Source organism: Cricetulus griseus, chromosome 8 (genome assembly GCF_003668045.3).
Source record: "Cricetulus griseus strain 17A/GY chromosome 8, alternate assembly CriGri-PICRH-1.0, whole genome shotgun sequence".
NCBI lineage: Eukaryota > Metazoa > Chordata > Mammalia > Rodentia > Cricetidae > Cricetulus > Cricetulus griseus.
Genome location: NC_048601.1, coordinates 94,477,301 through 94,490,331, shown reverse-complemented (window position 1 = coordinate 94,490,331; position 13,031 = coordinate 94,477,301). Strand labels below are relative to the sequence as shown.

General features: G+C 43.8%; 1 protein-coding gene across 1 annotated transcript; it reads right to left on the bottom strand.

Moving 5' to 3' along the window:
- Nucleotides 1-2,982: 2,982 nt before the first annotated feature.
- On the bottom strand, nt 2,983-9,664 carry Cnpy1 (canopy FGF signaling regulator 1). The gene is given in 7 exon segments (XM_035449056.1): nt 2,983-3,020; nt 6,912-7,008; nt 8,765-8,968; nt 9,206-9,444; nt 9,447-9,575; nt 9,578-9,607; nt 9,610-9,664. Coding segments are annotated over 7 exon segments (792 nt in total).
- Between the last annotated feature and the right edge of the window lie 3,367 nt (nt 9,665-13,031).

Here is a 13,031-nt window from a genome sequence, read left to right as displayed (position 1 = left end):
AATCACATTGCAGTCAAAAAGTCATAATAAAAACACACTGCTCTCTTGCAAGTATAATTTTATTGCAATAATTTAATGTACTTCTTCACTGCAGCTAGGAACCAAATGGTGTTACATGCTGATTGACCTTTAACATTTCTTTTTTAAAAATATTTATTTATGTATATGAGTGACCTGTCTTCATGCACGCACACCAAAAGAGGGAATCAGATCCCATTACAGATGGTTGTGAGCCACCATGTGGTTGCTGGGAATTGAACTCAGGTCCTCTGGAAGAGCAGCCAGTGCTCTTAACCACTGAGTCATCTCTCCAGCCCCTGCCTTTAACATTCCCAAGTATACAATTAGCTCACAAGTTTGCATCAAGCTTAAAAACAGACCACGCAAGCATAATAGATTGACTTTCCCTCACTATCCCACCAAAATCTCTTTTAAGACTGATACACAGTTTAAACTTTTCTTGTTACATAGATATATGCAAGTAAGAATAAACACAATGCAAGCTGAGAAACATATGTCCCCGAGCTCCTACTTTGCCTATGTCCTAGGACTTGTCTAAGGAAGTGTTGATGTTTCCTGTTGGGACTTCGGCTCAGTTCTACTCTGTACTCTCTAGTGAAAAGGGTTCAGCAGTCTTGGCTTGTTCTTAGCAAATAACGACCTGCAGAACAAAGATAAAAATCTTGTCTTGGCCAGTTTGGTTTGTGGGTTTTGAGGATCCAGGTTTTGAGGAAACGATGCTTCCATGGAGCCCCTAACACCATGTCTCTTCTTCTTGCCTTTTATTATTGACCTTCTCTTCCTAGGAATTTTAATATTATTATGACTTTTTTTTTTTTTTACCTTAACCTAGCTTAATTTTTGTCAACTCTAAGAAACTTTCATCGCGCAGTGTGGGTGTTTTGTTTTCTTTGTTTGTTTTTGGTTTTGTTTTTTGTTTTTTAGTGGTGGTAGTGGCTCTTCCCAGCCTTTCATCTTATTCTGCATTTGGTGTCATTTTAAAGGCAAGAGAGTGGCCAACTAACACAGCTTCTCTCTCCTACTCTGATTCCCCAGCAAAGCAGGTACCTCAGAGGAAGCAAGCAGAGAGACCCAGGGCTCTGAGTAATTCTCAGTTGAATCGAGGTTTAATCAGCAACTCAGGAAGCTATAGGCATTCACATGAGCTCAACACGGTTGATATGGGAAAGAATTACGAAAAAATGAGTCATGAGATGCCAAAATCATTGTTAAGATCCAAGATCCTGTTTGGTGAGAAATCCAAGAAAAATTGGCAAGGAAGAGTCTGGCCATATATCTGCATAAAGACCCCCACAGGTGAACAGGAGCGTGATAATGGGAAGTCTCTTTAGAGTCACCTTCTCAGCCTGTGCCCATGAAGGCAGATTTTAAGAAACAACATCCTAGTGTGCATTTACCAAGAAAGTCCAAGTAAGAAAATGCTAAAAAGACTTCCTATCTCAAAGGCCAAGTTAATCTTACAGGTTACACAAATAAGATACAGGGACAAGGACAACCCAACTACCACCACCACTTTGTGACATCTCCCACTATAGCTCAGGCTATACTTTAAATAACATTTTCAGGGTTACAGTTTGAGCACAGAATCGCAGGGTTACAGAGGATCTATAACATCGGCAGCCACAGACACACCTCAAAAGCACACTTTCCCAGATTCCCAGTGACATTAAGGCTTATGACTAGGCAGAAGGGAAAAATAGAAATCTCTTCCCTTCATTTTAGTAAATTTTTGCAAATATAAAGATTATTCTGGCCAAGGAGCTCAGTGAATGACCTGAATAGTGTAATTTCTGGATGGTTTTATAAACAACCATTTTAGCTCTTCCGGTATAAAATTTGCCTGTTACTCAAGCAAGTCTCACTGACAATGATGAAAATTTCATTAATTAAACAGGTGTAACCTGTACCCTCACACACTGAATAATTAAAGTTCAATTCTACTGAATGCAAATTTAGCAGAGACAATGAGAACACGTAGGAGTGACTGTTACTACATTTCATTACAGTGTGTTAGAATTTCCTTCCACATCCAAAAATAAATACATAAATAAAAGTCCCATAGAAGAGTGAGAAATCACACACTATCATTGGTGAGGGAAAAACAAACCAAAAGAGATTCAAGCAAGACAAAAACATGTTCAGTGCTGTATCTTTTGAAACCCACTACGAGGTAACCTTCAGAATCTGAACTCACAGTGTAATTAGGAAAGGCGACAAGATGGCCATTCGTGGTGGCACTAGCTATTCACTCTCTTTTAGCTATTCTACTGAATTTTGTGGGAGGGAGGGGATTGAGACAGGGTTGCCCTGGCTGTCCTGGAACTCGCTCTATACATCAGGTTGGCCTCAACTCAGAGATCCACCTGCCTCTGCCTCCTGAGTGCCGGGATTTAAAGGTGTGTGCCACCAATGCCCAGCTTATTCTACTGAATCTTAGGGATAAAGTTCTAAAATTTAAGAGCCTCCAGATCTGTAAGTCCCATTTTTGACTGAGAAGAGTGGCTTTACAAGTACCATATAGAACCTCCCAGAATAACCAACCCCAACTGAATGCATTGAATTTGTGGTCGATCAACTATTTGAGAAATCAAACCAAGTTCTTTCCAAACAGCAAACTATATATGGAATTGTCAGACATATTTGCTATGAAACACTTGCACCCACTCTTAAATCCCTACTGACTTCAAGAAATGACTTCACCTTTTTTTTTCCCTCAGCAAAATTTAATGCTCTATTGCCAACCCAGCTTCCATCCAAATATGCAAAGGGGTGTTCAGTTTTATAAACTTCTTTTCACCTAAGAGAAGACTTGGGGTTTGTCATGATGCCAAGTCAGAGATTTTCAAACCAATATCACGCATGAGACAAGTACAGCAGACGTGAGATGGAATCCCTTATCATGGTAGTCACACGGCATGAGGCGCACAGTGACCTTTAGGGCCGTGACTCCACTCCTCACTCTTAGGGTTCAGGATGATTGATTGGAGTGCCACACAGATCTGGAAAAAGAGTAAGAGAGTCACTAATGAGTAAATTCCAGGCCAGTGAGTAGTTTTTTCTTCACAGAAGGCCCACACTGGTGGCAGCATATTTTAAAGCTTATAAAAAAAAATGTATGTACATGGAAAAGCAGAAAGGAACACATATCCAAAACTGCCCTGCATCCTGAGCCCAGCCTCCAGAATGATTCACAGGCCAACCCAACTGTTCTCATATCATCTTCCAGTCTTTTGGACCAAGCATCTCACAAGGTCCCCACAGATACAGGAGCATTTAAGGGAGAGACAAGCAGGGTGTTTCACAGTGAGGATGGGCGAGGGACTTGGGATGCACTAGCTATTTTGATTCACATTGCTTCAGCTATGTAATGTATTTGAAATGTGCTAGCCTTTGAGAGTAATGATTTTTCATGGGTTAGAATCTAAGGTTCCCCTCTTGGGTTAAGAGTTAGATAAAACTGAAGATACTTGTCCACTTAAATGTCGGCTGGCCATTTCTAGATACTTGCTATCTTACACCCTGAGTTCTGTTAAGATGTTTCTAAGTGTTGTGACTGGATATTAGCACAGAGCGATTAACATAGAATACATTTATGTTTCCACTTAGACCGTTACATCTCCAGGGCACTAGTGTGGCCTTTCACTTACAACCCACAGCCCCGTGTCCTCTGCCTTGTGTAGACACGGTTGTATTTTGAGTCACATTCTATATCATATCGTGGCTTTAATAATTTTGATTTCAAGGTATCAAAGTGACCCTCTGGAGACGCAGGTGTTTTAGGCTACAGAAGATACCATTTGGAAAGCGTAGCAGTTACTTTTTTTTTTTTCTTTTGTCTATGAAAAAGGAAATGTAGGGAATAAGCTAAGTTCCTCTCTGCCAAGCACCATGAGTAAAGTGTGTTCAGTGACTTTCTTTCTACTCAGTGCATGGCGGCTCAGTGGCACCCGCAGATCCAGGCAGCACCCTCCCTCGCCGAGACCCTCCCCACCCATTAGGGGACACCAGTGTTTATGAGGCTCTCACTGCTGTGGCACTTAATAATTCAAACATGGCCACCCTGTGACATAGACCGGTCTTCTCCATCACTCCCCATTTATGTCTGTGCATGAGGGTGAATGACTGAGCCTTCACACACTGAAGAGTCAGACTATGTCCTCATCTGCTCTGCTCCAGAGAAAGAAACAATCTAGACAAAGCAGGAAAGAGCAAAACTCATATATACAGTGTATATGTTAGATGTGGAAAGAAAGCTTTCAGCAAATCTCTAGAAACATCTATTTTCTAAATAATTACTTATCTCCTTTGAGCAATAGGTGAATGTTTCCTAGTTCTTAGGATGGCGATTTATGGGTGGTATATAGTCTCCCACCCCCATACATATACTGGGTCCAATACAGGACCTAGCCCTGAGACATGGTTTACATGGCTGAGACAAGGCTACGGCAAGGCTGTTGTCTAACACAATACACACTGCATCTCTGAAATATAGCTGGCACCCTGCTCTTATAGAAAGGCCACTGCACTGTGTTGTAGATGATACTTTAAGGCACCACAAATTTTTCTATGATATGAAAGAGTCACCTTTCGTGCTGTGGGTATTTGAAGCCATCCCAAGTGTTAAATCACAGCACTCCTTTGTTACTATTGCAATCGCTAAAATTTATTTTCTAATTTGGTTTTCTTGAGACAGATCCATGTAGACTAGGTTAGCTCTGTGGTGTGGGGTATGTGTATGTGTGTGTGTGAGAGAAAGAGAGAGAGAAATAAACAGAGAGAGAGAGAGAGAGAGAGAGAGAGAGAGAGAGAGAGAGAGAGAGAGAGAGAGAGAGAGAGAGGGAGGGAGAAAGACACACTCCCTGTGTGTATGTTGGTCAGGCAACTGTACATTAACCAATAACTACTCCATGAGTACACATTACATGCAAGATGCTATCTTGAGAATGGGGAAAACACTCACCTATTGCTTTTAGGGAGACAAATAATTATTTAGAGAATGAATAGCTCTAGAACTAAAGATTTGGCTGGTAGCTTGACATTTGTATCATTGGGTATTGTTTTAACTTATTTTGGCAATAATTTCTGTCAGTCTGAAAAAGCAATCTACCTTGTTCTCATGGTGTTAGCCTGCTGTTGCAAGGCCAAGGATGCTCAGTCTCTGTTAAACACAAAGTTGCCCCCAGTTTATGCCTCAGGTATAAGCTGTTGTATTCTTCACAATCTTTGTGAAGAATAGCTCTATCCACCATGCCGCCCGAGCAGATCAGCTAGCTGCATCTGACTGTGCACAGCCCAGTTGCTGGCTGAAAGAGTTGAAAAACCATCAAATGCAGTCGTCTGGTGGTCTTTTATATTAGCAGACCTACATGTCTCTTAGGTTTATTCTCCATGCTTATATTTTCATTTTTATTTCCAATTACACAGATATAGAAAATGAAGAGGGAGTGCTAACATTACTGACACTGAGTCAGACTGTTGAACCTGGGAGTAGTCTTCCCCTCAGAGTCTCAATGCAGAGGCAGGGACCACCAGCGACAGCCGCTGGCACTCCCTCAGTCTTTCTGGGATGCCTGGGTGTTCCTGTGGTCATTTCTGGTGTTCATCATAGATGACTATGGCTGGTTCAGTTGTTCACAAGGAAAACTAGCAGACATATGTCAGACCCTGATCATCACATGTATACTAATATCTAATGTACACCTAAAACAACTGAACGATTGAAAAACCCCAGAAAATCTTTCTCTGGGAAGTATGGCTATGAACTTGTGCGACTGTCACAATTTTGTAATTACACAATATAAAACATCTCAGGCTAGCAAACAATCCTCTCTATATCATTTTACTGCATTTTTCTACAAGCTCCCACTGGAATGAAATTTTAAGTAGAAAGCAATGTTATTGTCTGCTCAGAGTGAGAAAACTTAAACTATCTTGTTAGTGGGTATGTGCCCCTCCTATCTAGAAACTTCTAATGGCATCAACATATAGCTACAATCACACAGTAATATTCCTTTAAAGACTTGAGCACCACATTGGATATATAGGCAGCATGTATAGACTGTCTATATACTGTCTATAAATACCTGCTGAATTGCACCTCAAACTTTGGCATGGTTAGAATACTAAACTGGGTTAAGCCATTGTCATCATATAAACTCATTCATTTTCTTCCTAAGGACACCTGAGAAGCCCTACTCAACAGACTCACTCTGTTCTCTTTGCATAAACATGTGTCAAAATGAGGGCACTGGTATGCTCAAGCAGACTGGGGGGAGGGGTGGGCTGACCATCACAGAATTCACCATGGCATACAGTAGATAACATTCTGCTCATTTTTTTCTAGCTTCTAAGTGGGCATACTTGTGTCTAAAATATGAAGTATTATTTAAACATGTTGAGAAAGAGAAAAATAAACTTTTTAGATGCAGATACTCAGAAGAAAGAACTGAAAAAAAAAAATCAACATAAGCCCCAAACAAGCAAAAACTTTTCATGCTTTTTCTTTTAAAATAAAAATTTTACCTTCTGTGGTTAGAACAAAAACTCAAGCTATAAAAAGCTCCCAGGGCCAGGATAGAAAAAATCTAACATCTAGGACTTTAAAATTAAAGTCAGTGGCTTTGGGGTTACCCAGCTCTGAAAAGCAGTGGATTTCTGCCCACTCTCTTGGAAAAACCAGAGATGGAAAGTCAGCAGGGGAGGCTCCTGCCTGGGTTTCTGTCCCTCTGCTTTCTGGCACAGGGGTCCCATCCCCAGAAGCCTGTGTCGGGGGAGCTGAGCCCGGCTGGCAGGGAGGCAGCCTGGCTAGGCTGCAGATGAGCTGTGCTGTGCAAGGCGGAGTGAGAGCGGGTGAGCGAGGCTGGGAGCACGTGTTATATCAGACACAGTACCTGATTTTTCACTGCACAGCATGTCAGCTAGATGGTGTGCCTCCTGGGCGATAAGTGCGAATATCTCATCCTCATACTTTTCAATGATGGCTTCGCACTGCAGAAACACAATAGCAACACGTGTGAGCACAGCCACATGGGCAGGACCCCTTATTAGCTCAGGCTTAGCGACATTTTAGTAGTGGAACACAGGAAAGCATGTAACCAAGGAAGTCCATTTTCCTTGGCCCCTTTGGTTTGATACATCATTGCACAAGAGTAACCCTCCTCCAGGAATTCTAATTGTATCATTTCCCTGAGACTTAACTTGTTGGAAGACACAAGGAGGAAAAGGAGGAGGAGGAGGAGGAGGAGGAGGAGGAGGAGGAGGAGGAGGGAGGAGGAGGAGGAGGAGGAGGAGGAGGAAGAAGGATGGAAAATGGCTGGCTATATTTGTTTCTACTCCTAAAGTCTGGAGTTCAATAGACAAGAAGGAACCGAACACTCTCCTTTCCCATATCCTTCAGCATTTTAAAGACCATATCTCCTGGAAATGCTTAAACCAGTTTCCTTACAATTAACAGAAAAATCCACTTTGTAATTTGAAAACTGGAAACAATTGAGGCTCCCCAGTCATCATAACAATCGCACTTGCTAGGTTAGCTGCAGAGCTTGGGATCACTTGGGAAGTTTCTTTGTAGACCCTTTAGGAGGAATCGGGCTCAAAACCTGGGATTGCTTTCCAAAGCAAATAAAAAATAAAAATAAAACAAGCTGACACTTCAGGCAGGAGGAAGCACAAATTTGCTATGAGATCTGAAAGTGTTAAATTCTGCCTGGAGTGTGTCGCTCCCATCAAGAACTACCAGGCGGCCTTTTTTGTAACTGATGGCCATCCACTGGAGACTTGTAAACCATCTCTGAGTTCATTAAACAAGACTCTAAGAATTTTTAGATGGCATTTAAAAATATTTAAATTCCACTATAATGTGTTTATTTAAAACCTGTGAAAGACAAACACACTCACATCACCATCCAGGTTCCATGGGGCTTTTAGCCCTGAATATTGCCCTCACTTTTTAATTAAAATGAAATCTCCAAATGTCAGCTACAGCCTCATGTTGGGGCTGCAGCACGACTGACATTTTGGCCACTGTGTGAACTTAATGCATTTTTAAAACAATCCTGCCCATCACTGTGTGATTCAACAGCATTAAGTAAGGGGAAATACATTGCAATATATTTTGCCAGGCACACCCTACTAAGCCAGAGGCCACTTTTTTTTGTAAAACCAACTTTATACTGAAAGAAACATGGGATTGTGCTCTTGACCCCAAGCCTTGGTGTAGCCTAGCCTCAGCTATAAAACTTGAATTAACTGGAGGAAAACACTCTGCTGTGGGGGTGCTGGCGGGGAGAGCATATTGGGGCTACCACTCCAGCAGTTTGCTATAAATATTTGAAAACGACCCTTGGCCTCCGTTGGGATTTCAGCCTGGAAACCACAACCCCTGCACTTCCTTAGGTGAAAACCCAGACCCAGGCCCTTCGAAACAAGACAGGCTGAGGTCACCCCACACCAGCAGAATGTTCTGATAAACAATAGGCAAATAGTGTTCATGTCACCAGGACAGGGCACACAGGGCACCTTCCATAAAACTCCCTTCAGTATCCCCACTGGTCATTGAAGGATGCCAGGATCCCCAGATGCCTCACAAGCCAAGTCACTAAGCGTTAAGTCTTAAGCAGTGGGGCAGCACAGGACACTCGGGCACGTTAATGTGCCTGGTGGATTGTCCACTGCTCATCAACAGCTGAAGAGTAGCCACAGGCAGAAAAAGGAGACCCCAGCAGGCTCTTAGAAGGGGGCTTACCGCGAATTTCAAAGGTTTGAAGGCATCAGAATAAAAGAAGAACTTTTTATATTCTTTGTATATTTTGTCTCCTTTTCTCGGAGCGTATCTCCTGAAATACTTCTGCTTGGTCACTGGGTCATCCTCCAGCTGGTAATCGTTCATTCGCATACACACTTTATCCAAAAGGTCCACGAGGAACGCCTCAGACTGGGCCAGGGGAACCTACAAGAAGAACAGAACCAGCCAGGACACTTGCCTACTCACACGCGGAAGGACGGCTTCCCAATGGAAGCACCTGCACGGTTCTTTATGTAGCTTAAAGCCAACTTACATTCTAGCAAGAAAATAATATGCTTGACAGAGGGCAGTAAGAAACTGAACAGTATAGAAATTGTACTTATAGATGTCATATTAAAAAGTTGTTGAGCAGAGGCTGAAGCACAGAAACTGGGAGGAGACGGGGCGTCGAGAACGCAACAGTTCTGTGGGGAAGCCACGCTTCTGCCCATTCCAAGTCGTTCTGCGCGCCTGGCCTTCCGGGCATCTTGCGGCGGCTGTGCCGGGTCTACGCCGAGGTGGCCGTAGGTAGTGGGACCCGGGGCGCCCCTCACAGGCCCGGACTGGCTTTGGGAACAGCTGGCGCGCGTCCCGGGCACCCCTCTCCCTCCGGGACCTGCCGGGGCGCGCCGGGCTCTGTGCCACCACCTCCGCCCCGGGCGCGGGTCAAAGAGCACCCCGCGCCCTTGGAAACCGAGACAAAACCTCGTGCGGCGTCTAGACGGGTCAAGGTGCAGGAGGCCTGGTCCCTGCGGCTTCTTCCGGAAGGGGCGTGGAGCCGCCAAGGGCGCCCGGCCGGGCCGCGGCTTTGCGCGCTTTCTCGCTCTCCACCCTCTGCTGATCAAAGAAGGAAGTTTGCATGACAACCGCGCTGAAAGGGGCTGCATGACAAATGAACTCGGTTTCTGCAGTGTTGATATATCCAGCCCTCTTTGTCCCCTTTCACACGCAGTGTGAACCCTTCCGGTGCCAACGACTGCGCAACATTCACAGGCGCGCTCGGGGCGCACAAAGGGTCCCGGCGCTTCCCCGCCATCTGGCCGCAAAGCCGATCCGCAATTAACATGAAAGCGCGGGCGGCGTGGCCCGCGAGGAACACCCCTAGGTCGCCGCTGCCCCCAGCGTCCACCAGGAACCGACCCTGGGAGTGCGCTTTACGCAGAGCGCAGGAACGGCGCGCTAGGACCGCGCCCGGTCACAGCCCAGCACCTGCCGCGGCCCAGGTGAACCTCTGGCCATCAGGAACTCTCAAGGCCCTGATTTCGCAAGAGCAATTAATTAAATACGTCTGCGAACTAAAATGAAAACACTCCGCAGCGGGTATCAAGTTCTTGTCTCCAAATTCACCAAATATAGATGTACATCTATAAAACGAAAATTCTTCAAGGGCACTTCGAATCACAACTGGCATTTTATTTAAGCTTTTCAAACTTTGTAAGTTACAAAAAAGAAATTCACAGGTTTACCGACTCAACTGAAAATCGAGCAGCTGCTGGGCAGACACTTCAGTAAACTTGGCCTGGGGTGTGGTGGGGGGACCCTGGGAAAGGCAAGAGTTCGCAATGGCGAATTCTTACGTTAATGACTCAAAGTCGGCCTTTAACACAATGATGGTCGGCGTTTTCAGGGGTGGCCAGTGTGTCTTTCCTTAACCGATACATATAAATGGCAGTTTCTAGTTGTTCACAAAGAAGGACTTTAAGTCGCAACGAGAGTGGATCGTTTATTAAAAACAAAAACAAAAGACTAATAGCAACCAGGAAAGTCACTCTTTCCTTCCCTCCCCCTTCAGAAAAGCAAACAGACTCTATGCGTGGGGGTGGGGCAGGGAGGGCCTTGGGTAGGAGGGCCCAGGGTGGGGAAGAGGGCCCTGGGAAACCCAGTCCTGTTACCAGGCCAAGACTGTCCACACACACTAAGCGTTTCTAGTCGCTTCCCTAGACACTGTTCTGTTTTTCTTCCCTTTCGAGAGTTTTTGCTTTTACAAATGTTTCCTGGGTTGCACTTTTTGAAAACAGTCCTCCACTTTAAAGCCATCAAGGTCTTAACAGTGAGCTGTTTTTAAAGTATAGCCTTACACTCTTGGATTTGGAGGCAGAATGCCCTACTTTAACACAAATAGATTGGAGGGGGTGTGTGTGTTTGAGTTTCTACATTTTTTTTTTTTTTTAAGGCTGAAGATTGACAGCTTTTGAATGGCGTTAGCTAGCTAGCTCTTTGCAGGAGTCTTTAAAACCAGGCCCAGTTGCTGGCTAAAGGCTTACCAGATACTATAAGCTTCTCCGGAAAAGGGACGGGAGCCCTCCCAAAACGAGGGTGCTGAGGTCCCAAAACGAGGGTGAAGAGTCTTCAAATTTTGATCTTAAAATCCCGGAGTACCAGATATTGGAAAAATATTTTTAAAAGATGTTTTCATCACAGCTCTTTACACATGTATTAAAATCTACATTAATAAGATTCCACTCAGCTGAACCACCTTTAGTAAATTTAGAGACTGTTCATAGAATAATTGACCCCCCCCCTCAAATTGTTCCGATTCTAAGACTGCAGTAGTACTGAGACAAGTGGAATAAGAACCAAGTCTTTCTTTGTACACAGTGAAGGTTTTGAATGGAACTTGTCAATAAAGCGACTCCCTTTGTGATCTTCAGGAACCTCGCCTCCGCCATGCAAGGACTGTCTCAGAGATACTGGCCTCATTAAAATATGAATGGAAAGGGCCGTTGTCGCCACCGCTGTGTCAGAGAACCCGTTCAGGCTTCTCGAACAGTTTTCTTGCTGTTTTATGGGGACTCCTGTAGCATTTTAGAAGTGTAAAAGTGATCCAGCGCCTATCTTTTCCTCACTATCCCCGGGAACCTCAAAGTTAACCTGACATCTCCCAGTTCTGAAGCTCTCCTTCACCTCTCAGTCACATGTGACATATGCAGTGTCCGGTCCCCTCCCCACCACCTTCGGCTTCTCCTAACCACTGGCTTGTGAAGTGAGCAGGGGAAAGGGCGTGGGAGGTACCAGACCACAACTTTGAAACGGAAGAAAAGTAGCGGAAAGTTCTGGCGTGGGTTTCTCCAGGAGTCAACATCGAGGGAGTTTGTTACAGGCTACTATGACTACACTTTAATAACAGCCAATTACAGCATGCTTCGTGTTTTTTCATTACTGTGTCTCTGTTAATCTTGTAGCAAATTTCTTGCTTGATAGCTATCACAACCAGGCAGGAATACAATTATGTCACAGCACAATGGATGTGGAGACGCTAGTTGTGATCCATCCCCTCTCTGCCATCACAGCCTGACAGTCCCCAATAAACTTCATTCATCCTCTTGGCTGTTCTGTAGTTTCCCTTCAGACATGAAGGTGGCACTTAACCTGCTTAGTGGCTGATAATTTCTTATTATTGCAAAGATTTTCCTTTATTGAAGATTGGTTAATGTAGCAATTGTAAGTGCTTTATAGCAAACATTGCATTCAGTTTCACTGCTGACTTTCCATCTTGAAGAATGGAATCATTGCTGATATTAGCTAAATATTTAGATGCAAAAGGTTATAACTCCTCACCTTAGGCTTGGATTCAGAAACTCTTGTAGGCTGACGAGACATATAAATTAGCTTTTATGTTAATTGACTGCTGTGAGTTTGCTGTATGACACTCCTACATATAATATGCAAATTGGTCGACTGTTTGGTTTTTATTAGACAGTATGATTACAAATCTGAAGGAATTCATTTTGATGAGAAATAATAAAAGTTGATGGATTTCTGGTCATATGTCTGTCTGTATGTATGTATGGGGGGTCACATCCAAACCTAACCCATAAGAGAGATTTTTTTTCCTGAATTTAAGGAGCAGCTGGAGCATCGCAAATTCTCATCACTGGTGTTCCAAGTTTCCACCAACTTCCTGTCTGTGCAGGTGGGCCTGTGCAGGTGGGCCTGTACAGGTGGGCCTGTGGCTACTCAGGCCTAGCAACTATACTGCAGTATTTTTGCCTTCAAGAAAACTTTTTTTTTTTTTTAACCATCTGAATCATGGAAACAAATTATTTTGATTTGAAAAGCTATTTTTTTGGAAGTGTTTTCCATTCTTATACTTGGAGTACCATTCAGTAACATGTATTTTCCAGGAGCTGTAAATTAGTGAAATGAGAACCCTGTGATTTTAGGGGAATTTTCCCCCCTGACTCCAGTCATATATTTTTTTTCTGGAGGTTATCTTCAACTTATCAGT